Below are 27,719 nucleotides of genomic sequence, written 5' to 3' on the forward strand. Positions count from 1 at the left end.
CTGGTGTGTGGGCATGATTTGGTGCTATTCCTTTGTCAGTCATCTGCTAATTATGAATATATGGTGGGCACAGGGGAGCCATCATACTCACAGTTGGAGATTTGCAGCAACTTCCTGTTCCTTCTAGGCCACCTATTCATGAAGTGCCAGCAGCAAGGGAGGCAGTTTCCCTCCCCTGCAGACTCACCAAGAGTCTGAGCCTGGCATCTTTTGGATGCACCCTGACACCTACTCCTTTTAACCACCCTTTGGGGCTCAGGGCTATATCAGGAAAGGACTGGGAAACGAATCAAATACAATTCTATTCTGTTGCTTTTTTGGTGTTTATTCCACCAAAGCATTTGGAATAGGGGACAGGTATGAATCTGAATAAATATTGCCACATTCCAACAACTCCCCACCCCCCCAGCCAGATTCTGGCTACAGAATTGCAGCTGTGTCCAGGTGAATGTCACCTGGAGAGGAAGAGTCTTTAAAGCTGTCAAGTGACAGCTTGCATGGACCAAGGAATCAAAAGTGTCTTGCTGGCAACCAAAAGTTGTGGCTTTCAAATCTCACACTGACCTTGACTTCACTGGGCCTCCCCTCTAGTGTTTGGGAAATTTTGCCATGAAGGATTTAACCCCCTCTCCTCTTCCCCAAGAAGAGCAAGAGGAGAGTTTTAAAAGGCCCTTTTTGTATTCTGGAAGTGCTAGAGGAGAGATGTGCAACGAAGGGCAATTTATAGACTTAATGGAATCAGCAGATAAAGCTTTCCCTAAAAAACCCCACTTTGAAACTATTGTGGAAGGCAGGAAAAGCTGCACATTTGAATCCTCCCTACGCATGCACAGAGCAAACTGCTAGCCAGAGGAAGAGTTCAGAGTCTAACCTTCCTACAACCTTCTTGTCTTATTCCTGCAGGGCTCACTTTCATTGGGAGAGCACCCAAGTAGGACCTTTGGCCTGATGCAAGGTATTCCAGTAAACACACACAGCCTCTCTCTCACTCACAGCCTTAGAAAGGAAAAGACCAGCAGCTTGGAAACCGTCTATCCAAACTTTTATTGTTCCACTGGTGCTGAAACAGACATTCTCGTGCTGGTGGTGTAAAGGTGGTTACAATCCGGCGTGTGGCTGAGTAGTGCAGCTGAGGGCTGGCTGGCAGAGGTGCTGGAGGGGGAGCCCAGCCTGTTGTTTTGTGATCCTGGTAGCTCAACCATTTCCAACCATCCGTCCCGAAGGACCAGCCCCTTGGGGAGGGGAAGGGAGCTTGGTTGAGGGGTCAAAGAGCATCTGGTTGGGGGCTGCGAGAGTTGGAGCATCGAGAGGAAGACAAAAGTGCTCAAGGGGCGTGCAGGCAAGGCAGGTTTTCCTTCCCAGTGACACAACAGGCAACACAAAGCTCATGTCAAGAGCATGCCTGGCGCAGAGACTGCAAAGCTCAGCATGTGTACATCCCTGTCAGCAATAATTAAGGGAGTGTGTGTGTGGGGGGGGAGTGAGATTTAGGGAGGGAAGAGTTATGGTGGATATCATTCTTGACCTGGATAGCCCAGGCTAGCTGGGTCTTGTCAGATCTCAGAAGTTAAACAGGATCAGCCCTGGTTAGTACTTGGATGGGAGACCACCAAGGATGTCGAGGGTTGCTGCATAAAGGCAGGCAATGGTAAACTGCCTCAGAAGGTCTCTTGCCTTGAAAACCCTACAGGAACATCATGAGATGGCTGTGACTGAAGATAGGTAAGCAGGGCTCAGAGGCAGAATGACTGCACCCAGCACTTCTAGAGAAGGGCTGTTGCCTGTGGACCCTGCCTGTGGGCTTCCTGGGGCACTGGGCCAGTGGCTGTTGGAAATGGGATGCTGGACTATAGATGGACCAATGGCCTGATCCAACCGAGCTACAGAAGGAGAACAGGTGACAGCAGCTGGTTTGGAGCAGTTGGCAGGGAAAGTCTCCTCAGATTGTGTTTAGAGGCTGCCCTTTCTTTGAGGGTTTTAAAAAATTTAGCTGAATATCCATCTGGCCAAGGTGCTTTTCCATTTTTCATTGCATTAATTGCTGCTTCAATTTCTATTTTTTTCAATTGGATCATTCAAAACTTTGCATATTTTCTGCTAAGGGTGCTATTTTTATCTTTTGTAAGTACTCATCCATCTTTTCTTTCCTTATTTTAACACCTTTAAATAACTTGGCATAATACTTAAATAATTCTCTTTTTATTCCTTGATCTACCACCTCTCTTCCATCCACCACAATTTTATTAATAATTTTTCTTTCTCTCTTTTTCTTCAGTTGCCAGGCCAAATATTTTCCGGGTTTGTTTGCTCCCTCGAAAGATTTCTGCTGCAATCTTTTCAGATTCCATTCCAGTTCTTTATTTAACAAATGTCTCATTTGCGTTTGTAATATTGTAATCTCCCTTATAATTTTCTTTTTCCCTGGTCTTTTTCTCAGTTCCTTCTTTTTTCTTTATTTCATTTTGAATGTCCAACATCTGTTTTTCTTTTTGCCCTCTTTTTTCTTTTGCCCTCTTTTGCCCTGTTTTTCTTTTGCCCTCTTATCTTTATTATTCAATGTAATCAATATTCCTCTCATTCCTTTATAAGCATCCCAGACCGTCTGAAATTCTATATCCTCTTTATCGTTTATTTGGAAGAAAGCTTTAGTTTCTTCTAGAGATGTCACTATTTCTTTATTCTGTAGTAGATCTTCATTCAATCTCCATCTTCTCAACTTCTTAGACAATTTTGTAATCCACTTCCAGGGTTGGAAAATGCCAAGCTGAATTGCTTCTCAGAAGAGGAGCAGTCTGGGGCTTCAGTTCAGGGTAGTGGAGGGCAATTTAATGCCTACTGCCTACTTTTCTCAGTCAGAGATCAGTCCAAGATATGCACAGGAACCTCTGAGGAGATTTACCTTGGCTAAAAGGGAGTCCAAGGGAGGGATCTCCGGAGATGAGTTGCATATTCATCATTTGCAGAAGTTTCCAGAGTCATTTATTTGACATAAGCTTGACAGGATCCTAACCTTCTTTGAGACTGCTAAACATCTAAAGCTATACAAGACTGGTGTTGGATATGGATAACTGCAGAAAAAGGTACTGATGACTATCTTCATTCCGGGACTATTTAAAGTTAAACAAAATAAAATCAGAAGGTGGGAAATAGAGATTCAGAAAGCTTGGGAGAAGGGGCGAAATTTTGTAAATTTAAAGGGCAGTGCTAAAAAGTGGAAAGGAATTTATTGTTTTGTCTACTTGTGGTTTTGGTGAAAAAAAGCCCCATTGTCACAGATTTGCAGCTTTCACAGTCAACACAGGAAATAGGTCAAACATGCCAAGATCTTTTTACCAGTGAAAACGGGATTTGGTAGCAAGAAAAGCAGGAAGTGTCGGATGGAAAAAGGAAATCATTGAAGCAGCTACCCTACTCTAGGACTATAATATCATAGAAAAACATCGGCGGCCATTGCTAGGAGGTCAAAATTTAAACAAAGTTTTTAAAGTGTTTGGGACATTAAAAATAGATGAAGCTGACAGTAGTGACAATTATAAAGTAAATACTATTGGACATTATCGCTGATAATTATTTTAGAAGCCTTTTGAAGGAAATTTTTTTTTAAAGGGAAGCAGAAAGTCGCGACCGCCATTTTGGAAGAAATAAAAACTTCAAAAAATTAATATCTGAGCCCAGGAGGCTCTGAGGACGGCGAAATTAGGCTTATTGAAAAGAGCAAGCCTTATTCTATCAAACCTGATAGTTTAAATTTAATTTGGTGTTTTTTCCGGTGTTTTTTTAAATATCAGAGCATAAGTTAATCTGTGCAAGGACTGCCTCAATGGAGAAAATGCAAGAGCAATTAGAAGCAATGGAAGCCAGGATGATGAAAGGGGTGAGAGACATGATAACTGCTTCTAAAAAGGAAATTAGAAAAGACATTGAAGAGCTAAGGAAAGATATAGATCTCAGAAATGAGACTGTGGTAACATCAAAGAAAGTGCAAGAGGTGGAAGAGAGAGTAAAAGTACATGATTCCATCTTGCTAAAAATGCAAGAAAAGGTGGCAATTCATGACTGCAAATTGATGGAAACCCAGATACATCTGAGAGGAGTACCTGAGGATGAAGAGACTGATTTGAAAGGATATATAATAAGAATAATTGCAGAATTTTTGGAGGAAGATCGTGAAGGAACTAGAAGCATGTATGACTATATGTATAGAGTGAACTCACTATATGCCAAGAAAAATAATCTCCCAAGAGATGTGGTTATAAGATATATGACAAAAGAAATGGTGGGAAAAATCTTGAATAAAAATTTTGAAAAGACACTGATAGTGGGAGGCAGCAGAGTAAGAATCATGAAAGAATTGCCAAGACAAGTGATAAATGACAGAAAAGCATACAAAAAATTGACAGAAAAACTACGTGACAATGAAATGAGGTATAGATGGATAATACCTGAAGGTCTGAGCTTTGAGCTGCAAGGAAAACGGATTACAATTACAAGCACACAGGAACTGCGTAGGTTTTATGAAGAACATAAAGAATTTGCACCATGATGGATTACAAATTATTATCTTGGAATGTAAATGGACTAAATTCACCACAAAAAAGAAAGGCAACGTTTCATTGGAATAAAAAGCAAAATTGTAATATAGTTTGTTTACAAGAAGTGCATATCAAACAAAAGGATTACACATTTTTAAGGAATAAACAACTGGGACTAGAATTTTATTCATTGGCTGAACAGAAGAAAAGGGGAGTGATTTTCTATATTAAACAAGAATTGGAGCTGAAATTAGTGTTTAAAGATAAAGCTGGAAGATTTGTAGCGGTAGAAATAATATTAGATGCAAAAAACCCGTTGTTATTGGGACTGTATGCACCAAATGGTGCAAAGGATGCTTTTTAAAAAGACATTATACAACAATTTGATGAACTGACTTATGATCAAGTTTTGATAAAGGGGGACTTTAATGGAACAATTAAGAACACACTGGATAGGTCTGGGGGTAAAAAAAATAATAAGGAAGGAAAATTGCCAAAGTCTTTTTTTGAATTGGTCAAACAAGAAAATTTGGAGAATATATGGAGGAAATTTAATCCTGAAGTGCGGGACTATACCTTTTTTTCAGCAAGACATAAAACTTTTTCCAGAATTGACATGTTGTGGGGCACTAAAGACTTAGGCCTTATAACAAAGAAAATAGAGATTTTACCTAAAATTGGGGCTGACCATAACCCAATAATGTGGATTACAAAATTGTCTAAGAAGTTGAGAAGATTGCTGATACCTGAAAATCTTGTTGGGTTTCTAAGGTGCCACAGGACTCCAGTCTAGCTCACAAACTAGGCAATTGCCTGGGCACTGGCCTTCTGGGGGCACCATGAGCACCCCCATGTGACTCAGTGATGTCATCAGTGAAGGGGGGGCAGAAATTAGCCTTGCCTACGGTGCCAGACTGTCTAGGGCCAGCCCTGTTCAGTAGCAACTTGCAAGTGTGACCCTACCCATGATAACTTGGATGTCCCTTGACCACACATCATATTGGAGCCTCTGATCTCATAGGGACATGCTGTTTGCAATGCTCTTTGAGCACTCAAAAGTATTTCAATGAGACAAATCCTAACAACAAGCACCTCGTTCTTAACTTAGTGCCACTGTTTGGGTGGGGGGAGGGGAGTAGGTATAACCTAGGAAGGACAGGACTGCAGCGCTGCGTGGGCTACCTGTGACATCCATGTACAATTTGACTTCTGTTTTGGGAGGCGGGGTACCAAGACCCTGCTGTGCAAGTTGGCGAGAGGAGAGCCCCTAAGCACTCTGGGGCTCACCTTCCTTTCCCGTGTTGTGGTCGTCTCAGCCAAAGGATTCTGCCGGGGGAGCAGGGGGTGGAAATGGGACTTGGGCCACAACATCTTACTCTGGATTAAGCACTGCACATGCAGCTGGGCACAAAGCAGCCACACTGGACTCTTGGAGCCAGCAGAGCCCACAAAGGAAAGCCAGAAGCCTCAAGACGGTCACGCGGGGCCTGTTCTCTTGTGGCAGAGCATCTCTGCCACGCTGAGGGGGAGGGGACATGATGCAGGCAACACAAAAGACTTTTCAAAAGGAATAACTTACGGTAAACAACAACAATATAAAAAGCACGTGTGAACGAGGGGAGGCCAAGCCCTTTGTGTTCTCCTCAGAACCGTGTAGGCCTGGGCTGGTCCCCTTTAGCTAGCTTGAATTGCCAACTGCCCGGCCTGCTCCTGAGGGGGCGGGAAGGCTGCTGCTGCTGGCCCCCTCCACTCTGAAGGCAGAGTGTCTGTGTGTGGAGGGGGGAGCAGACTACAGGAACACATCAGGGCAGGTCAAGCCGTCCTCTGTTCCCTGCAGCCCCCTCCCTGTGGGACCAGGCTAGGCTGGGTGCTTTGGGCACAGGGTGGCTCCCAGGAGGAGGAGGAGGAGTGTGTGATGGGTGAGATGGGTAGGAGGAAGGCTAGAAGTGTTGCTGCCGCATCCGGAGCTCATGGCGCCGCAGGTGATTGTAGAGGGACTGCACGTATGTGAACACGCATTTTGCGTCGGGACGCTTCCCCATGATCATCATGTCTTCTACGTCCACCAAGGGCACGCAGTCCACAAGCATCCTGCAGAGGGAGAACACAGTTAAGGCCAGGCAAGAAAGAGAGGCGGCCCCTGCCCAGGGTCCCATTAATGGCAGCCAGTCCGATCCACCGGGATGTTCTGCTGTGCTCTTGCTTGGCTCCTGGTTCATTTCACTGTGGTTCACTGGTAGATTTCCCAGTGGCCCTTATTAACCAGCATTTGAGGTGGGGAGGGCAGAAATTGCTTTTGGAGTCTCAGGCAATGAGACACTGAGTCTCTCCCATCATTTTATGCTGCATTAGTTCTGAGCTGGGTACTTCCCTGCATGGTGGCTTTTTGTAGCTCTAAGAATACTGATTTATGCCCTGACTCGGGTAGCCCAGGCTAGCCCAGTCTCAGATGCTAGGCAGGGTCAGCTGTAGTTAGTACTTGAATGGGAGACCACCAAGGAACAGCAGGGTCGCTATGCAAAAGCAGGCAATGGCAGACCACCTCTGTACATCACTTGCCTTGAAAACCCCTGGGGTCACCGAAAGTCAGCTCTAACTAGGGATGGGAATGAAAACCATGAAGCAAAATTTGTCATGAATTTTGCCCTGTTTATGATCCAGGGACAGAAGTATGTGAAGTTCATGAACGTCCAGAGCAGTTTGTGTGGTTCATGGATGGAGCACAGATATAGAGGAGTTAGCTGTGTTAGTCTGTTGCTGAAAAACAGTAAAAGTCCCGTAGTGCCTTTAAGACACGCAAATTTTATTGTTGCATAAGCTTTCGAGAAATGCAGCTCTCTGTCCGACAAAGAGAGCTGTTTTTCTCAAAAGCTTACGCTACAATAAAATTTGTTTGTCTTAAAGGTGCTACAGGACTCTATTACATGGATGGAGCAGAAAGCAGGGAATTAAAAAGACTCTGAGTCCCTTTAAACCTCTGCTTTCTCTTCCCTGTTTAAAGGGATTGCAGGTGTGTGGGTGGGAGCACATTTTCCTGGTTTGTGCCCATCCCTAGTAGTGACTTCATGGTGAAGGGAAAAAAGTATGTAGGGTGAATGGTAATATAGCTCTGGGTGAACCCTGACCCATGTTCAGCCAGAGTGCACTGAGTAGCCTTACATGAGAAATGGTTCTGCCCAGCCTACTTTGCAGTACTGTTGTGAAGACATGTGAATTAAAGAGTCTGCTCATTATATGGTATTAAAATAGAGACACATTTTAAAAAGTATTATACATATAATGTGTACTCTTGCCACCACTGAAATACTGCTGTGTTGCCAACAGAGGTCACTGTGCACTTGGTGTGCAGACTTCACAATCTCTCTTTCATCCCCCCCCCCCCCACCCACAAAAAGCTGGTGTTACATTCTGGACCCATGAGACACCAACAGCAGCTGCAAAATGGCCAGTTCTGATCCCCACCCTAGGCTGGTGTGAAAATTATCTGCCTGCCCTAGGTTAGGGTGACATCTCAATTAAGATTTTTATCATCCGCCTCTTTGCAAACCGTATTTGCAGGACACTGGAAAAGTACCCCAAAAGCTTTCTTCCAGGGAATTGTGGCGGAAAGTGTAAGTGGTAAAGTCAATTGCTGCAAAAACGGACCACGAAACGATCATTCAAGGCTCTGGCTGGGAGAGCCCTAAACAGACACGCAGCTGAATGGGGGAGAGAAGTTGGGGGGCGGGGTTGGCTGAGTTTCAAAAACCACCCTTGTCCGGATGCGTAATGGCAGATGTTTATGTGGAATGCTGTTGCTTAGCAATATGGTAAACCAACTGAACGTTGTTGTTTTTTAAACTGAAGAATTTATCCTTAGAGATTAACCTCTTGGGGCAGCCACTTGTCTAATGCCTTTAACCTGCAAATCTGAAATCAATCACAAGACTCTTCAAAAGGAAAAAAAAATCTCAAGCCTCCCCAGTGTTTGAAAGAACAACGGCAGAACAAGAACTGACTGGAAACTGTCCCTAAGAAAAGATAGTGAACCACATTAACACCCCCCCTCCCTGGGCCTGGGCCATTAACACCCCCCCCTCCATGCTGTGAGTGTGCAAACTTCCCCTCCCTCCCCCATCATTTTGCAGCAATTCAGAAGTGGGTGGAGAGCATCCAAAAGCCGCACCTCTGATTGATCATGGTGCATTTAGCCCAAAGGGAAGGATGCATCTATCTGCAGCTATCCAGGATAACTAAAGAGACCTTCCATGCCTAGAGGGAGTCTACCTGTACACCAAAGCCTACCAAAACCTATTTTTACTTCCCTTTAAATCCAATTCTTGAAGGACTCCCCCCCACTTGACCCCTACCATACCCTTTTCCTTCAACCAAGTGCCTTTTCCAATGCTTAGCCTCAGGTCAACCCCATGCGAAGTAGGGGAGAGAGGTCATTTGGGAGGCCCAATGCAGCCTCGGTGATGGAAAAACCTGGGCAAGCCCCCAAGACCAAGCCACACTGCCCTTATAAAGCCATTGTTTAGCCCATCTAGTATGCTGTGTACCCAGCGTCCCAGGAGAATGAGGCCCCAAGGAAGCAGAGATGCTCTGGAGACACGCAGAGACATTAACAAGTAGGGACTGAGTCACATTTTCCAAGCTCTCAGTTCCTCCAAGACATATACGGTCAGAGCCAAAAAGAAGAGAAGGGGAAAAAAATCCCACCCCAAACACTCCATCACCTGGCCTGTTTCTTTCTCTGCACCTCAGTCAGCTGATGCAGAGGATTCTGGGAGCACAGGCTGTTGCTGAGAACAGACAGCAGTACTAATCATCCTGAAACAAAAACAGCTGAAGCCTCAAAATGAGGGTCAGATTTAAGAGCCTGCTCAGCTAGTCACATGCCGCATACACTTTAGAAGTCAATAAATATGGGACTGCCTTCCAGCAGTGAGATGCTCTGGTGGGTTGTGGAGACCCACCTGCAGGGTCATTAGCTGCTGTAGTGCCAACATTTCCCCTTGTAATTTTGGAAGAATGGATATTCATGTGCGATGCCTCTTGCCGCTCCATGCATGCTTGTGGAGAGAAGCAGCAGGACAGTGAAAACAAAGGTCACTCAGCAATGAATTCTTCCACAGCTCTGGCTCTTGGCTCACTCCTCATTATGGAACACCTCCCAGCTCTCAGCTTGTATTTCCAGTCCCAAACCCTCCTAACCTTTTGTTCACAATTCCCAACACCAGTGATGTCATAACAATGGCTTGCCTTCTTCCTGTCACATGACTATGAAGTCACACGCTTACAAACAAATAGGTCCCACACTGCCTGGGGGATTAAAGGTGCACCCTAGTTCTGGAAAGATGGAAGACTATTGCCTTAAAGCATAAGTATGGTGTGAAGTGATATGGGACTTGTCAATATCTTCTGCGAGCACACAGACCTTAGAAGCATGGGTGCATTAGCAACTGCTCCAAGCTTGCTTGGTAGAGACCCTCTACACCACATGACAACACAGATCATCTCAGGGCAGAGGCAGTGGCACACCAGCACAAAGCCAACGTGCTCCTGGCCCACACAAAAGACGCAGAGCAGACATGATGTTAAGTGCCTGCTGGCATAGAAATGGGCCAGCTGCTTGCATGAGTACATGTGCTTGGACCAGGGAAAGGGGGCGAGGGAGAAAAAAGAAAAGGATTCTCACCATAGCTCCGCAGGTGGGGAGACTAGGACTTTTTGGTTTTTACCAGCCCCTTCTGGACCAGGCAGCGATAGAATTCCTGGATGTACGTATACACACACTTCCAATCCGGTTCCCGCATCCGGACCATGTCTTCCACATCCAGCAACTGTGGGCATTCCGCGTGCTTCCTGGGGGGGGGGGAGGGTTGTGAGGGAGGAGGGAAGCCAGTGATCACAGCCCACATGGGATGGGGGAGGGGGAGGGAGACAGAGAGAAACAGAAAAGAGAACGAGAGAGAGAAAAACACAAGAGATACATAAATCCAATCGACATTCCCAGTGTCAAGACCCACAGCAATGCATGCTCTGGGATGCCAGGCGCGGCTCTCTCCGTCATGCAATGCAAACAAAGAGGGTAGGAGCCAATGGGACTCATTCCTCATACAGTGTGACGGGCAGGGCTGGACTACGGAAGTGGTGCCAGGCCAGGGACAGGAGAGGGGCGTGAAGGGCAGAGGCAGGTGCAGGGAAATCTAACGGCAAGGACAGACCAGACAGACAGAAAAGGACAGTGCAGGGCAAGAGGGTGCGGTGCTCACACGCCAATTCCAACCCGGAGAGGCCTTCTATATGGTAGCATATAGAGAGTGGACAAAGCCTTCCTTCTCCCTTTGGAATTGGGCCACGGCACAGCCAAGGTGCCTGAAGTTCAGGGGAGATACGGTAGGGAGAGTAAAGCAGCAAAGGAGGGCACCTGGAGTCCAGGACGTGGAAGGAGGGGGAGGGTTCAATGGCTCTCATTGTCCACACACCAGGTTCCCCGAGGGGAGGAAGAGGCAGGCTAAGAGGAAGCCGGGAATCACCAGCGCACGCAGCCCTGCAGACTAGAGAAACAGCTCCTCCCTCCCTCCCAGGTCTAGCCTGGACCTTTCATCAGCTGGCGCTCGGGAAGCCCTGCAGGCACAGAGGAAAGATATGCCACCCCCACCAGGCAGGGGCTCCATGGAGCAGTGGTGGGCAAGCCCTCTTGTGTAGTGGGACTCTTTCAAAGCAAAATCTGGCAGTCATAGGAAGGCATTTGAAGGGATCCTATGCCCCCCATCCTGCCCCACCAGTTCTATAATGGAGTGGGGGGGAAAGCTACCTTCAAATTGTCTGTCTGCATAACGGTGCCCATCTGCAGGGCCCTGCCAGCTCTAGGAGGAGCTGGAAAGCAGGGCAAAATGCCTTTGGATCACAACTTACCCCACACCAAAGGCACTTGCAGAGTTGGGGTAGATTGTACAGTTTCTCTGCACGGCAGGGATTGCACAAGTAACACATTACAGTGGTGTCCCTTTCCACCCTCTTTGCCTCATGTACAGCACATGACTACTAAAGCCAGAAAGGTCCAGCAGGGCACCTCTGCCACCTCTGGTCATGGGATTGGACTCATCCACTATTTTTCTGAGCGCAGGCGGGGCTAAATCCACAACTCCTTTCAAATTTTAGTGACGTGTGTTCAGCTAGCCATGCACCAAAGGCAAGCAGGGTTTCCCTGCTCCTGTTCTTTGGCTCCTGCAGCTGACCCTGCGAAGATCATTCTGTGGGATCCACACGGAGGAACAGCTGTGTGGGTCAGTGAGCTGAAATGAAGAGGGACAAAGGGATAAAATTGCCTCCCTTTTCCTAAGCAGGTCTGCAATCGTGGAATAGGGAGACGGAGCAATGTCACCCCCACGTCCTTCCTCATTCCATCCTGCCCCAACCAGGGCAGCAGGATCCCAGGGAATGATATTTCTAGAGGTCAGAAGGGGCTGCAGGAATAGAAAGGGAGGCAGAAACGCTCTGTACGCTCCACCTTCCACATGCCAATGAGGGTCTGCCCAACACTGCTCATTTTCATCTCAAGGAAAGGGGGACAGTTGCCCCACAGACAAAGGTAAGAAAGCATCAGAGGAGAGAGAAGAAAGCAGCAGATTATTCTTCCAGGTGTCTCTGCTGGACCTGCTCCCAGTGCAGCGCCACAAAACTTCAAGCTAAAAAAAAAAAGCCAGGCTCCACCTCTTGCCCAATCCCCAGCTGCAATGGCACCCCAAGCCCCATGGTGCAGCTCTTGCCGAGTGCTTCAGACTCCCCCCCCCCCCACCCTCTCAACCCTTCCACCTCAAATACTCTCAGCATTCAACACCCCCCCCATCAAGGCAAAACACTCCAAAGTAACTGTGTGTTGCCCACACCAGAAGAAAAAGAGATTCTGTATTCCACAGTTGCACAAACAACGTCCCCTCCCCAACCCCATCATCCTTTTGTGCACACTTCTGGGGACACGCATTTCATGAAACTATGGCCACCAAGGAAATGGCTTATGGTTATCTGGCCCCTTTCTCCATGGAAAATCCCAGGGCACTTAAGGTAGACAATGGAGAGCAATTGCCTGAGCTAAGAATTGCCACCATCCTTGTTTTGCGCACAAAGACTGGAAAATTAATGTACAACTTAGGAACATATCCAACATTCATGCTTTGCAGGAGGTGTCAGATTGTTTTCATGTTGCAAGCACCAAGCTTTCCCACGGCCCTGTCCCTGACCTACTTTCTCTTCCTTGTCGAACGAGGCAAGTGGGCCTGGTTAGGTCCTTGCCACTACGCAGTTCAGTGGAGCACTCGGTCAGAAAGCCTCCAGGTCAGCAGAAGGAAACGCATCCTGCCTCCCAGGGAGTCCCAGAGGGATACGTACTCTGCTGCCGAGAAGGCCATCTCGAAGTTGTGCCGTCGGTCCTGTGGCGAGAGCTGCGCATAGTCAAAGGCCTCGGGGAAAAAATTGTGGACAAGTGCACAGAAGGCCATGCCGTCGCTCCAGCTCGAGGAGAAGTTCTGGATGTCAACATGCTACCAAAGCAGCGGGGGGAGAGAGAAAAAAGAGGTTATCCAAGATAACAGAAGTGCCTGGACAAAGAAGAGCAAGAGGGCTCGCCCCCCAGGAGCACACTCACTTCATAGCCCCGGGTCTTGGCACGGCACCAGTCCAGAAGCATTTGCTTGATGCTGTTGGCATTGGGGACCCCAAAGCTAGCGGAGCGCTGGACAGCCACCCGGGAGACAGCTGGGTTGGCCGGGCTGCAGAGAGAATATGCAGGGACATCAACCAGACCACTTGTTTAGGTCACCCACCACGTAAGTCCAAGAAGACTGGTGCTCTCTGGCCCAAATGGGGCCCCAAAGGCAAGTTCCCCCAGCTCCTAGCAAACCAACTCCCTTAAATGATCACTCCATGAACAAGAAGTTTGCCTCCCAGTTGCACTTGGGAGGAAAAGGAAAACAGGTAAGAAATAAAAGCGGTAAGAAATAGCAAGATGGCACATGCTCTTGGGTTGTTCCTCTCCTTATACCACTGCTTCAATAACTGAGAAGTCCTTGCTTCTAAAGGGGGTGTGGAGAACAGGAAGAGAAGCCTCAGTATGGATCCTGACATACAAGACGTGAGTTTGAATCAGTGACATGAGATTCCCAGGAAAAACATAAATCAGAAAATAAATAAAATAAAGGTAAATAAAGAATTTTGAAATAAATGTTAGCAAAATTAAAGAGTGGAAACAAAGAAGGAAAATAACCATGTACAAGCACTGGAGTTCATCCATCTTCACACCCCACATTTAGCTCATCCAATATAACTGATTTGCAGCACAGAAACCCTAACAATTATAGATAAACATATACTAAAGGTAGTCTCTTGTGCAAGTACCAGTTATTTCTGACTCTGGGGTGACATCATATCACGATATTTTCACAGCAGACTTTTTTATGGGGTGGTTTGCCATTGCCTTCCCCAGTCATCTACACTCCCCCCCCCCCCCCCAGCAAGCTGGGTACTCATTTTACCGACCTCGGAAGGATGGAAGGCTGAGTGAATCTTGAGCCAGCTAACTGAACCCAGCTTCCACTGGGATTGAACTCAGGTTGTGAGCAGAGCTTAGGACTGCAGTACTGCAGCTTTACCACTCTGTGCCATGGGGCTCCTTAAAAACACAAACTAGATTTACATATATGGGGCAGGAAAATTTTCTGGAAGTTCCCCTGAACACAAAGCAGAAAAAGGATAATTTCAGACACCGAAAGTCCACTGCACCAGACGTTTCCTTGCACTGTGCCTTCCCCATTTCCACCTGCAGCTGTGCCCCACCCCAGATTTGTGGTCTAGATCCTCACCTCCCGCCCTCCTTCTCCAGCTTCTCAATCATGGCCTTGCGTGCCTGTGAAGCCGAAGTCTTGGGCAAGCTCTGAGACTTCATCAACTCCTTCTTCTTCTCGGCCTGGCGCCGCTCCAGAGCAGCCAAGCTACTTGCACGACCGGGGCTCTCGTCCTCTCGCTCAAAGATGCTGGCAGAAAGAGGAAGGGGAACAAAGCAAAATAGGACAACATGAAGGCTTGGCCCAGTAGAAAAGGCAGCAAGGGGTCCAACAAGAGTCCAACGAACGTTTCCATCCTAACACTTGATATTTGGGACTCTATTTAATGGGTTTCAATCAAAGAGTGGTCTTTTCTAAGCTATGCAGCTCAAGGGGCTTACTGCATGCACAGTGCACTTTCCAAGCAACAGGCACAGAGACACACTTGCAACTGATCCATCAAGCTATACAGGAAAGTACATGAAAAACTCACAGAGAGAAAGAGACCAGTTTCACACTAGACCTTTAATCCTGGTTTAGCCCTGTGCCCAAACTGACATTCTACACTAGAATCAGAGAAACCAACTCTATGACTCTATGATTCTCTGATTTTAGTGTAAAATGTCAGCTTGGGGGCAGGGCTAAACCAGGATTAAAGGCCAAGTGCGAAATTGGTCAGACAAAATCTTTCTCAGCTTTCAATTACTCTCTTCTCCTCTCCCTGCCAAACGTTCAGTCCGGATACAGATAAATGCAGCACCTAGTGGAGGAGGAGGAGCAGCAGCAGCAGCCTAGGGCTAGCACAACACAGTGTTTCAGAAGCACACAGTGGTCGGTCCAGAAGATCCCTGGTTTGAAACTTGCCCCTGTTACAAATTGCGCAGGTGGCTTGGGTAAATCACCCACTCTGAATTCCCCCCTGTAATATGAGGACAATGGAGTGAATCCAATCACACAGTTCCACCGACAGAATGGCAAAACCACTTGGGAAAGAGGGGGAGACGATCTTTACCGTCCCATTGCAGACCTCCACCTCCCCTCCTGTGTGGTTTCTGAGGGTCTGCTGACTGTAGGAAATAAAATGGGGGAGGGCAGGCTCAGTGGGCTGCAGCAGGATGGAGAAATGAGAAAGTGGTTGAATACATGCCGATAATAGTGGCCAACCTAACAGGGGTGTTGTAAAGTGTGCAGCACTATCAACACTGGAAGCTCTAACAAAGTACTAATTTACTTCATTTGTACCTATCTTTTCACCTAATGAAGACCCAAAGCGGCTAACAGTCTTCTCTCCTCCATTTTACCTTCACAACAACCCTGTGAGGTAGGTCAGGCTGAGAGTGTGTGACTGGCCCAAGGCCACTCAGTGTGCTTCAATGGCACAAACCCAAGTCTTCTGGATACTTGTTAGACAATCGGAACCACTACATCCCCACTGGCTCTCAGTGTTATTACTCATCTGACTAGGGAGCAACCACTATGAACTGGAAGTAGAGTTGAAACTCCTGGTTGGGGAATTCCTGGAGATCAGAGGGCAGAGTTTGGGGAAGGAACTCAGCAGGGATGTGATGGCACAAAGCCCACCTTCCAAGGGTGCCATTTGCTGATCTCTGCAGTCAGAAATTCAATTGTAATTCCAGGAAAACTCCAGGCTCTGCCTGGAAACAATGTTATCCCAAAGCAGGTTGCTGACATGGTGTGCTATTAAAATCAGTGCGGTGGGAGACCCGAGTTCTTCCGCATACGCCTTGCTAAAATGAAGACAGCTGCTTGCAAGAGTCCTGGAGTGGAAAGAAGGTGATGGTTCTCACCTGCCCACTTTCTTGGAGGAGGATGCGCTGAAGGACTTGGTCTGGACGAAGGTGTTGCCATCTGCAAGAAGGGGGGAAGGGAAGATGGGAAAGATTCACACATAAAGGAGCCAGCAAGCCTTGTGCATCAAGCCTGGCCAGCAGAGGGCAGCAGGAAGAGAACAGAAACCGAGAAGGTCACCACACCATGTACAGGTGCTCTCATGGACCCCAAGAGCACCAGGAGTTCCCTGCAAAGGCCAAGGGACCACACAGTGGGGAAAGGCAAACAAGGTGTTTCACCTGGCCTGAGAGATGTTCTCCAAGCCCTACCTCTGAGCATTCTTTCTTTTAAAAGAAAAGAGGCTGCCTCTCACCTTTTGCATACAGAGGTATCATGCAAAACATGTGGGCAGCATTTCAACATTATTGCTTTCTGGTCACAGAGTGCAAAGGCTCTCAGAGGGTGACGGATAAGCATGTGGGCATCATGGAACAATGCAGTCAATCAAGTCACCCACATGCAAAATTTTGTTAATGTTTACTCCCTGCCAAGCAAGCAGTCGGCTCCATTTAGCCATCTGATGTTTGACAGTGGCATCCTTAGTGCCCACCCCCACCCCCCCAATATTCTGGTATCCCAGCCTGTACCTGCCTCCTCTATGGAGGTCAGGAACCCCAGGAAAGGGAAGAAAGCCTCTTACTTTCAGATCTCTTTGTGAAGCTTGCCTCCATCGTTGTCATGCGAGAACTTTTGCTGCCATCATCTGGGAGAGGAAGGGAAGGGAGGGAGATACAGGAAGCATTACTTAGGAAATGCCCCTCCCAACACACATATACACACCAAAAATTAATGCCAGGTGGCAAAGTTATTGGTAAAATGGAGGTGGGGGAAAGGGGTTGTCACCCAGCCTGTCTGGACCCTGATACTACCGCTGGAAAGCATTTCCCACAAAGCCCCAGATGTGGCTACTCATTGAAGGAAATGCACTCTGCACATGCTCATAAGCATCTGCTTCATTCTCAGTTCTGATACTCCCAGGTTGAGCTACGGCACTGGAAACAGATTCTGAGGCTGAATTCTGGCTCATATGAAGCCCCACCACCAAACTATCCCAGTCCTCTCCCCCTTAAGATTGAAGGAAGAAATTAGCAGAGGCTGAGGATGAATCCCGCATCCACCACCACCAGCTGCATAAGCATCATGACGTTTTTCAGATTTATACCACATAGAACAGGGACCCCTAACAGGACTCATTGCTCCAGTGGGGCCCTGAACACTTTGTGCCCTGCCAGTCATCCTCAAGGCAGCAGCAGGGAAGCCCAGAACCAAGATCTGGTGAAGGCTGAAAGACGGCAACTACAATCAAGAGCCAGCAGGTATGGCAAAGCAGCCAATAGGAGGAGAATTGTGGGGATGAGAGAGAAACCACCTGTGCCACCCAAGGAGCTCTTCACCCGCTGTGGCTGTCAGGAGACGACTACGGAAAGGCAGAGAGACAGAGAACCGGAACGCCCACCTAGAGGAACACTGGGTAGACCTCCAGGTGCAGCAGGCGCATAGCAGCAAGAAAGGGAGGCTGGGCAGTACAGCAAGAGCACTATCTCCCCAGGTAGTGCAGAGGAGGCAGAGGAGCTCCTTCTGCAGAAAAGGAGCTCCAGGAGCAGAAAGAAGAACAGCTAACAGAGGAGGGAGGGCACCTCTCCCAGTGCAAAGGAAGAACCGGCACAGGAGAAGAGTAAGAACTGGAAGACCTTCCAGAAAAGAAAGAGAAGAGAGCATGTCTCCCAAGGCAGAGGAGCAGCAGAGCGAGGTAACGAGTGGCTGTAAAACAGGAGGTGACCCATATGGTGCAACCTTGTGCTTGGAAGCCAAGTTGAAGCAGGATAGAAGACAGGCTGAGAGCAGTGCTGCCCACCAAGAAACATACTGGGTCTCCCATGGCCCAGTTCCTTACTGGACTGAATGAGGCGCTGGGTCTTGGTGACCATGCTGACGGCTGAGCCGTCGGCCGACGTGGCGCTCTGCCGAGTGGTGGTCTCTGTGGTGTGACTGGCCCCCTTGGTCTTGGATTCCTGCAGCCTCCGGTCCCGCTCCTTCTCTCGCTGCTCTGCAAAATGCACATCCCACCGGGGTCAGGCACACTGCGGAATACGGGCACTGCCTGGCACCCCTGGCATCCTTCACACGCATGGAAGTCGCCTTGCCCAGGTTCAGCTGAGATGAATGGCAATGGCATGGTGGGAAGAGGGTTGTCAGTCAGCCAGGAGAAAAATATTCCGTCCCTTTTAACATTTGGAAATGGGCAGCTGAAGCTTCTCATGAAAAAGGAAAGGTCCCCTGTGCAAGCACCAGTCGTTTCCGACTCTGGGGTGACGTTGCTTTCACAACGTTTTCACAGCAGACTTTTTACGGGGTGGTTTGCCATTGCCTTCCCCAGTCATCATGGCATGGAGGTTAAAGAACATCACCTAGAACTTGCTGCAGCTCAAATGGGCATCAAAAGGACAACTAGAGGGTCCAATTTGAAAGCTCGGGTGTGAGCCAAAGAGATCTAAAATGCTGGACTCCACAGATCAGCAAGTGGAATTTCTGCAACTTGTTCTGTGCATGGCAGGTGAAAAATCCAACTGTAAACTGGGCCTCTTTGGACAACCTTGTCCCACTTGGCACCTACCTAAGTCACTGCCTAGAGTTAAAAACGTGATCATCTGAATCCCCAGCTCCTAATTCCTTGATTACTGATCTGTTTCCTTCGATTTTATTATGCATACATCTGCTTGCAAAGTCAAAACCACCTCAGGAGAATCTTAGGAAACTTGCTATGTTCATAAAGAAATGAATAAGATAGCAAATTAAAGCAGAGAACTCATGCTGCAGTCCTGAACTGCAGTCCCAATTCCTTGGGAGTGTCAACTTGCTAACTACTGAGGTGTTAAGTTCAGCAACATTCCGACAATTTGAGTCCTGATTCAAACAGTGATGGTTTTCAGCATGGTGGAAGAGAGGTTCACTCCCCACTGCTTTGTTTTGTGCTGCCCAGCCTCTCCATTGATAGGACATGAACATCTTTGGCCGTAGGTTTCTAGCGGGCGGGATTCATCCTAAAAGGGAGTCGGTAACACTATCCAAGTGAATTTAAATATGAAACCTGTATGTCTGTATAAAACTGTGCAAATGGTATTTGTGAGCAATCGAAGTGCTTCTGGGTACTGGAATCAAGTAGTATAAGTCAGAGAATGAGACAATGAAGAGGAGGGGAAAGACACCTTCATCACAAAAACCATCAATCTGCACACACCTTTGCATTGCAATGCCTTGACTCGCTTAGTGCAGGATTTCCCTTGCCCTGAAGAAAGGCTGCAGGAAGAAGAGCTCACTGCTCAGTTGTACCCCACCCCAGTTCTGCTGGGATTAGCCTTTCCCAAATGACAGTGTTCCAGGGCACAAGGCCCAAATGAGGCACAACCAGCTGCACTGCAAGGTCACCTCTTCCCACCTAGACTTCTGCAGCTGTTCCAACAATGTCTTACCTTCCAGGGAGGAAGAAAAGGGTGGGAGGGAGAGGAGATGTGGTCCCAGCCCAAAGTGTAGTTTCATACTGCAAACCACAGAGACTCCTGAGATATGTTATTGGCAGCTAAGAATCCCAGGAATTGTGCTATTGTTGTTGGAAACAAGGTTCTAGCTTTCTAGTACTCTCTCCAGTCTAGATAATTTGGGATTTCTTTGAAAGACACAGAAACAGAACTAGATGGGGCTTCCGCAGGCAGAGAACAAGATGTGTGTTCATACAACATGGTACTGTCTTGATTTCTCTTTCCTTGATACAAGGAGTGAAAGGAAAAACCCCTACTCTACAAAACACAACAGAGTCCAAATTGATTTTTAAGAAGACCTGCCTGAAACAGGCCCAGGTTAGTAACAGGCCAGAAGTAGCAACCACCAGCCAACCTGGTTTGCTTTGATGAGGATTGGTGAGCAGCAAACAGTAGGTGAACCTTTTCTCACTCGCTAGTGTCTGCAGACCAGGCCACTGTGAAGTGCAACACAGCATCCAACTACAGCTGGGCAGAGATTTGTACACCCCTTCATTAGCCGCCTGTACTTGTCTCTGGGAATGCTGCCCACAATCTAATCTCAAACCAGCATCCATAGCCCCATTTCTTGCTGCTTGCCCCTCTTCCCTGAGACTCAGTGGTCTTGCGTGATCTTCTAGAATGTCAGTTCTCTAATCTCAGGGTTTAAGTAACCAGTTCTAAACTTGTCCACCCACCTACCCACCAGCTCTGTGTGAGTACCTCTCTTCCGCTGGCGTAGTTCCCGCATAGCTGCTCGGATTAACCGCCGCTCCTCAAAGTCCGTGGTCTGGTCAAGCTGCAAGGACAGGTCTGGAGGGTAAGAGGTGATCTCACAAGAACACACATCCTTTTCTCTCTGCATACCACCCCCCCTCCAGACATCCCATCCCCGACACAAATGATCCCCATCACTTGCAAAAGGGGTGTAAGAATAAGGTTCAGTTCATCATCTGCAGGCACGCTGGTTGTATACTTATCAACAAGCATGGAGTAATAAAATGCAAACACCTGCAGTTGGGAAGCCACTCACCACACCGACAGACCCACACCCTCTTCCAGACTTTGCCGGTGTGAAACGACGACATGGGATCAAGTGGCTACCGGGTGCCCCATCCACAACCTACCATCTTATCCAGCACGTCTTCCTCCTCAATTTTGCTCAACTCTTCAGCGCTCAGCCGACCTCGCTGCTGAACCTCCTGAGGCTGGACCTTCTCCTTCACCGTGCCATTGGACAACTCCGGCTCTGCTGCCTGGGGCTGCTCCAGCAGCTCGGCATCCATCTGAAACAAGATGGCAGCTGTATACGCCAAGCCAAGCCCCTGCAGAACCTAGCCCAAGTGCTCTGTGGACCCCCTGGCTGCTACCCCCTGTGCTTCTCTAACAGCTAAGACAAGGGGAGATGAGGGCCGGCCCCACCACAGCGCAGGGTGAGGACAGCAGATTCTGCGGCGCTGCTGAAAGGCAGCACGTTATCCTTTCTCTACCTGGTACTGTGGATCTGCCACCCTCACCTTATCTAATGCCCGCAAGACATCAGGGGAGTAAAAAGGGACATCAATCAGTCAAGGGTGGGCAGAATGTAGACTGCTGCCCACTGGCAGGGCATGACACAATAACCAATGCCCCACTAGATGCCTGCTGCTGGCTAAGGACCAAATGGCACATCATGTTTCTAAAAAGTTGGGCCCACAGCTGCTGCAAGGAACAACACTGTGATGGTCCACAAGGGCCAGATTCGGCTCAGGGCCCTGGCATGGTGGAAGAAAGGGCTCCTACCTCTCCCCATGCCATTTTCTCGCACAGGAACAGCAAAGGCAGTGAAAGCAGCCCCCCTGCCCCATGCTGCAGTCCTGAACAGATTTTGGCCCCTGCAGAGCTTTGAAATGCTGTTCCCCAAACCTGCATCCTACTTGTTAGAAAATGTAATCTGTACTTTGTCCATCAGACCCTTGCCAAGAATGCTGGACTAAGTGGGTCTGACCCTTTGGATGCTTGAGGTCAAGTGACTGACATCCTTGGAGAAGAGGCATGCAAGGCACAGGTGCTCCACCTTAACAACAGAGCTTTTGCAAATTTGTATCTACGAACATGACAGCTAGAAACCTGCTTTGCTTAAAAATATATTGATATCCATAGGGACGGAGAGATCAAGATGGGTAGCCGTGCTAATCTTTCTGTAGCAGCAGAAAAGAGCAAGAGTCCAGCAGCACCTTAAAGACTAACAAAGTTTGTAGCAGGGGATGAGCTTTTGTGAGTTGCTGCTCACGTCTTCTTCTTCAGATGGTGTTCTAAAAAATGAGCAGTGACTCATACTCCACCACATAGTCTTTCAGATGCTATCGGACTCTTGCTGATATCCACAGGGTTATACTGCATGGCAAAGGAGCAGGTCTACCCATATGCAGGGCTGGGCATTTTCTACCTTTAAAAAACAAATCAAAATTCTGCACCAAGGTAAAACAAGAATATTCAACTCTGTACTTTATGCACAGTAAGGAAATGTACACAATTCATCTGATTTGGCATACCGTTGCAATTTTTTTTTTTTTTTTACTACTTTTGAAAGTTTATTCTGGCCTTGCCAGTCATGGGACTGGGCAACTTGGGGCACTCACTCACACATGAGATTTCAGCAGGCATCACCTGCACGGATAAGCGCCTTCTTCTGCAGCCATAAGGGCTAGAAACTTGGCTTTAAAAAAAAAAAGGACAAGATTCTCAGGACACTGAATTCTGCATTTAACATGAGATGCTCCAGGCTTTCAGGAGAATTCCCGCCCTGCTTCTGTGCAGGGACCTAGTGAGAGATGCCTGCAGCAGCATGGAGCCTACCGATAAACTGTGTCAGGGGATTTCTAGGAGAGATTAAAGAGCTTATCTGAAAGCAGCTTGCTGATCAGGGATCAGGATAGACCTGGCATTGCTATCCCGGGGCCAGGGCTACCTGATGCCAGTTTGCTGTCAACACGACCCCCACATAATGCAGCTTGAGAGGCCAGCCAGGTCAAAAATACACAACAGTGGCATGTGGGGGAGGCAAGCTGGAGGCTATGGGGCAGAACACTCAGATGCTTTCACAAACCCTTTCTCCCACATCAAGCACAGCAAGAGGGCACCATTTGCACGCAGGCGGGCACTTCTGCACCAAGGTTGACTGGGTCATGCGGCCACTGCACTCAGAGAGGGCCACCCACTGCATCTCTGCACAACCCGCTGCTCTGGTCTAGGCTTGCCCAGATTGATGACTCATGCAGATACACTGGGGGAGGGCTATATCTGAAGGGCAGGTTATTATTATGCTTACACACCCCAAAGTCATTTTTTTTTCCAGGTTTAAAATAGAAGCGTGCCTCAGGTGCCAGGCATTAGGAAAGCGCAATGTTAAGATGACTGTCTTGTTGACACCGCCACGATTCAGAGCCTGCTGGCTGCACAGGGCTATCCCCAAGATTAACAGCCCCTGGCTAAAAGGAACCAAGACCTTCCAGGGCACCCCGGCCACACTCCCCGGCTGACTCTCCTGGATCCTTTCTGGGTGACTTTCTCTCTCCTGCCCTAGTCTTTCAAATGATGGCTTAGCACAACCACAAGGTGGATCATGACAACAACACTACTGCCAATCACTTTAGGATTATTATTGTTGTTGTTTTGTTTGAGAAAAAGACTTTGGGGGAAAAGCAAAGGACAAAGACAAGTTTTTTAAAAATGAAGAAAAAGGTAGAGGTTGGAGCTATACTTTCAACAACAGATTCAGCAGTCCTGAGAATTCAGGCTGCCAAAGTAAAAGCACTGCCACAAAGAAAGAACAGACCGGGAAAGGGCATCTATTCTATTCCTACTTCCCCCCTGCAACTTGCTTTCCTACCTGCTACTGTCCCCCCTAGGGTTGCTGGGCCGCAATTGGGAACCCCCAGGAGCAACTGGGTGGGTGGGGCCTGGTGCACCAGCCTGTTGGTGTCATTTCTGGTAAAAACTGGAAGTGACATTATTAGGTTCTCTAGGATTCATAAAAACTCTATGGTAAGGCTATAGTATCTTTGTAAATTCTAGGGTGTCCAGTACGCCATTTTTTGTTTTTAGCAGAAGTGACAGCACCCTAGTACCCACCCCCCGCCCCCAAATTTCCTCCTGCTGGTGCCTGAGACATTAGCAGACAGTGGAAGAAGATGCTGGGAGCTCTGTTACTTATAGCAAGAGACCAGGCATCCCTAGTCCCACCTCAGGCCATAACAAGCATGTAACTAGGCAGGAAAGGAGGTCACAGAGGGAAGGCGCAGGCAGTAGAAAGGTTCAGACCCTCCCCCCCCCCCGAAAGGCACATCTGTTGTCTGCTGCAAGTAAATCAATCTCCCCCCCCCACACACCCCTTTGCATCAGGTGAGGACAAACTCAGCCTCCAAATTGAACATCTAGCTTCAGCCATATAGGATGGGCCGTGTACTACATGCCGTTTGGCTAACTCCTCCCTTGCTATGGTTGTTCATCCTTCTACTACACAGAGAACATCCCCGCTTATTCGAGGCCTGCTTCATTGTAAGAGTCAGTAAGCTTCTTGGCTGATCCCAGTACAAAACAACAGGAGCCTGAGATGCCTGCTAGCAGCAGGCACAAATTCTTGGATGTATCCCTGAGCTCGGCCACTCAGAAAAGGAACCTTCCTAACAATCCAGGCTGGGAGGGCTGCTCTCACTGACTGCGGGGGCTGGACTCTGAGCCAGTGTAAGAAGACCCCAGGCAGCTGTCCTGGCAGCCGTCTCCCATCCCAGAGGTATGAGAACAATGCAGTAGCAGGAGGTGAAGGAGGAGGAGGAGGAAGGGCCAGGTAAGGTGCCACAAGCCCGCCCCTGGGCCGTGCACACCTGTCACTCTAGCAGGCAGCTGTAAGCCCCATGCAGAGGAGTAGCTAATCTCCTGGGAGGGCTGGCACAGCCATGGGCGCACTCCCCTCATTCTGGCCTCTTGCCAGCAGCTCTTGGGTTGGCAAAGGGTTGCCCTCCTCCCTTTGCCAACCCGAAGTAATCCTACAAGCAGCCTTGCCAGTGGTCAGGGACAGCATCAACTTTCACAGTGATACAGAAACATCCCATAAGCTATGTTAGTTTTAAAGCCTCACCCCACTCTAGAGGGCTTGGACTGTAGTTCTAGTGATGGTGCCAAGAGGTGCCAGGATTCAGGCATGCATAGCGGCTCTGCTGACTGCCCTATACAGCCCCCTAGGTAGTTGGGGGGAGGCTGCAGAAGCCAAGCGTAGAAGGGAGGACACTCTGCACATGCTCAAAGGAATACTGATTATGTAACATCAATTCATACCCTTTTTTTGGAAGAAGGAATGCGGGAGAGGCATGCATGCAAAACAGCTGCGACGAAAGGAGGAAGAAAGAAGCCAAGTCAGAAAACTGCAACCTGGAATGTAAAACCAGGTGCAGAATTCAGGAACCAGAAGATCTCTCAGCTAAGTTTCCAGACCTCTTGGCTATGACGATAGGCTTGGAAGCTGCATGGACAGTACCTGCTAAAAACCTCTAGCACTACAGAGCAGCTAAGAGAATCCCTAGTGATCCAAGGACAGGGCCTTGCAGGTAAAGGCAGTCTCCTGTGCAAGCACCAGTTTTTTCTGACCCTGGGATGACGTCGCATCACGACGTTTTTACAGCACACAAAAAGCATAGCTAAGGTGAGCATCTTCTCCTTTGTCACTTGTACAGCTCCCTCTGCCACAGCATCAATGGAATACTATAACACCATTAAAGAATCCAGCTTTTCTGGGTGCATAATCCTTCCTAAGGTCACGCAGGGCTTCTGTCAGGCCAAGCCACAAGGGCCCTGGTCCCTTTCCTAGCTCCCATCTCACCAAATGCCAGAGCTCTGCCCAAGTGGCACCGGCTAATCAAGCAGGATCCTCCAGCCCCTATGAAGAAGAAGCCATGCCAGCCCTTTGCTACTGAAGAGGAAGACACGTGGAGAGGCAGGGCGCAGGGCCATTTCTGCATGCTGAAACCCATCACCCTTCCCCTTCTGCTGCCCTGGAACTGGGGGACTCACAAAGCTGCCACTCCGGAAGAGGTGCACCTCCGAATGCCTCCGGGTGCTAGAGAAAGTAGGTGGGTGGGCAACCGGTTGCCCAGGCTCCTCGGTGCCCGCGAAGTGAGCGCATGGATCCTCCGCCTCCAGCAGCAGCGTGCTGGGGTCCTTCTCCTCCCCCAGGCAGAGCCCGAGCAGCTCCACATTTTGACTCAGCTTCACCTGCTCGGCCCACAAGGCGGCCGTCTCTTCCCGGAGGTCGCTGAGAGCGGTGGCCAGAGGGCGCACCAGACAGAGGGCCTCCTCCACACGTTGCTCTACAGCCTGGTGCCAGATCTGCAGCTCCTGACGGATCTCCTGCAGCGCCCGCTGTAAGGGCTCTTCCAGCGCTAACTCCTGCATGTGGTCCAGGCTGGGAACAGGAACCCCCGGCATGACAACAAAGCCAAGGGGGCGGGAGGGAGGGGGAAGAGGGTCTGCTAGAGAGCAGTTTGCAAGTGTAATGCAAACCCTGGAGGCGTAAGAGATGTGCACACACACACAGATCCTGCCCGGAAGGAGCCGGAAAGTCTTTTATAGCAGTGGCTGGGCAGCCACTTGGCCACACGAGCGGAGGAGGGGGGCGAGTGGGGTCTTTACGTTGCCAACCGGCTATTCTTATCGCAGAAGGGACACAAACAGAGGAAGAGGGCTGCAAGCAGCTTGGGAGGCTTCAGAGTGACAAAGACAGAATGATGGAGCTGGGCCAGGTGTCAGGGGGCGGGGTGGGGGGGACACTGGCCAAGTGCAATGAAAGGCAGGGGCTGAGCTCGACCAGCAATGGGACTGGGGTAAGGGTGCCCCCTGGGGACAGCACAGTGCCTCGGCCTTTCTGAAGGCACTGGCACTCCCAGGCAGCTGAACAGACACACAGGCCTCTATCAAGCGCACAATCTGCAACCCAGCAAGCTGGTAAAAAATAAAAATGCAGCTCACCAGCCAGGAGGAAACCCCAGCAGCTGAAGAAGCCCCCTCTACCTGCTGCCTGCCCTGGACTGAAAAAGCAACAGATGGTGTCAGCCTGGCAAGGTAGGCTGCTTTGGCCTGAGGGTTCCCACTCCCTCGCTGCTAATCCATTCTGAGGCCTAGATCAGCAGTTCTCAGACTAGTGCTGAGAAAGGAACAGGCAAACCAGCTGACCAAGGAATTCCAGGGTCTTGACACAGAAGCAGGCAAGGACAAACCACCCTCAAAGGTCTCTTGCCTTGAAACCCTACAGGGTTGCCATAAGTCAGCTGCAACTTGACAGGTCTTTCCACCCCACCAAATGATAAGGGGAGTTCTCTCAGCTGGTGATCAGTTTCTTTTAGAAACTGCTAGCACCCCACTCCCAAGTTTGATGTTGCATCCCTAAACCTTGTTTATAAATCCATGAATGTGTACATTGTCCCAGGAAAACATTGGTGTGTGGTTTTTTAAAACCAACACTGGGAGTGTCAGAAGGAAAAGAATTTGGCGGATGGGTGAGCTTACACAGTCAGGAGACTGTTTGATAGCTCTAGGAACACACAGAAGACCCAAGCAGGGCGTCGATCTACAACACCTGAAGGTCTCTTCGGCCTCACTGTCTTCTAAGATTTTTACCAGATATGCATTTAAGCTTCTACTTGCAGACATGAAGTCTGGAAGTTCGTACACGAGAGCCGAATATGCCAAATTTTGCACCAAGGTGACAAATTCTAGATACGAGTAGCACATATGGAACAGCTAAAATGCAGACCTGGGTTAACCCATGAGGCGCTACAGGATATCCATTCATTCATAGGCGCAAGGGTAATGTTAACTTTCTCAAAGGCTACAGAGGCTAAGAGAGACTGCATCTTGCGCCTCCTCCTCCCTGCAAAGATAGCGCAAGGCTTAGTCTGCACAAGCAGTAGAGGAGAGGGTAAACCTGCATCTGGAATGCATCATTTCATATTGCAGGTGAAGGAGGAAAACCAGAATGTCAG

The 27,719-nt window shown here is 48.7% G+C and overlaps 1 protein-coding gene across 1 annotated transcript in view; it reads right to left on the bottom strand.

Annotated features, from left to right (window-relative positions):
- Positions 1–6,395: 6,395 nt before the first annotated feature.
- SMTN (smoothelin) overlaps positions 6,396–27,719 on the bottom strand; it is a 73,066-nt gene continuing 51,742 nt past the window's right edge. The window contains exons 13-21 of the mRNA XM_060249423.1: positions 20,832–20,990; positions 20,428–20,503; positions 18,084–18,236; positions 16,830–16,892; positions 16,147–16,207; positions 14,378–14,548; positions 13,165–13,288; positions 12,909–13,060; positions 6,396–6,623 (exon numbers count right to left, since the gene is read on the bottom strand). Of these exons, the coding sequence (XP_060105406.1) occupies positions 6,473–6,623; positions 12,909–13,060; positions 13,165–13,288; positions 14,378–14,548; positions 16,147–16,207; positions 16,830–16,892; positions 18,084–18,236; positions 20,428–20,503; positions 20,832–20,990 (1,110 nt within the window). The 3' untranslated portion in view covers positions 6,396–6,472. The remainder of the gene's footprint in view (positions 6,624–12,908; positions 13,061–13,164; positions 13,289–14,377; positions 14,549–16,146; positions 16,208–16,829; positions 16,893–18,083; positions 18,237–20,427; positions 20,504–20,831; positions 20,991–27,719) is intronic.

This window comes from Heteronotia binoei, chromosome 11, assembly GCF_032191835.1.
Source record: "Heteronotia binoei isolate CCM8104 ecotype False Entrance Well chromosome 11, APGP_CSIRO_Hbin_v1, whole genome shotgun sequence".
Classification (NCBI taxonomy): domain Eukaryota; kingdom Metazoa; phylum Chordata; class Lepidosauria; order Squamata; family Gekkonidae; genus Heteronotia; species Heteronotia binoei.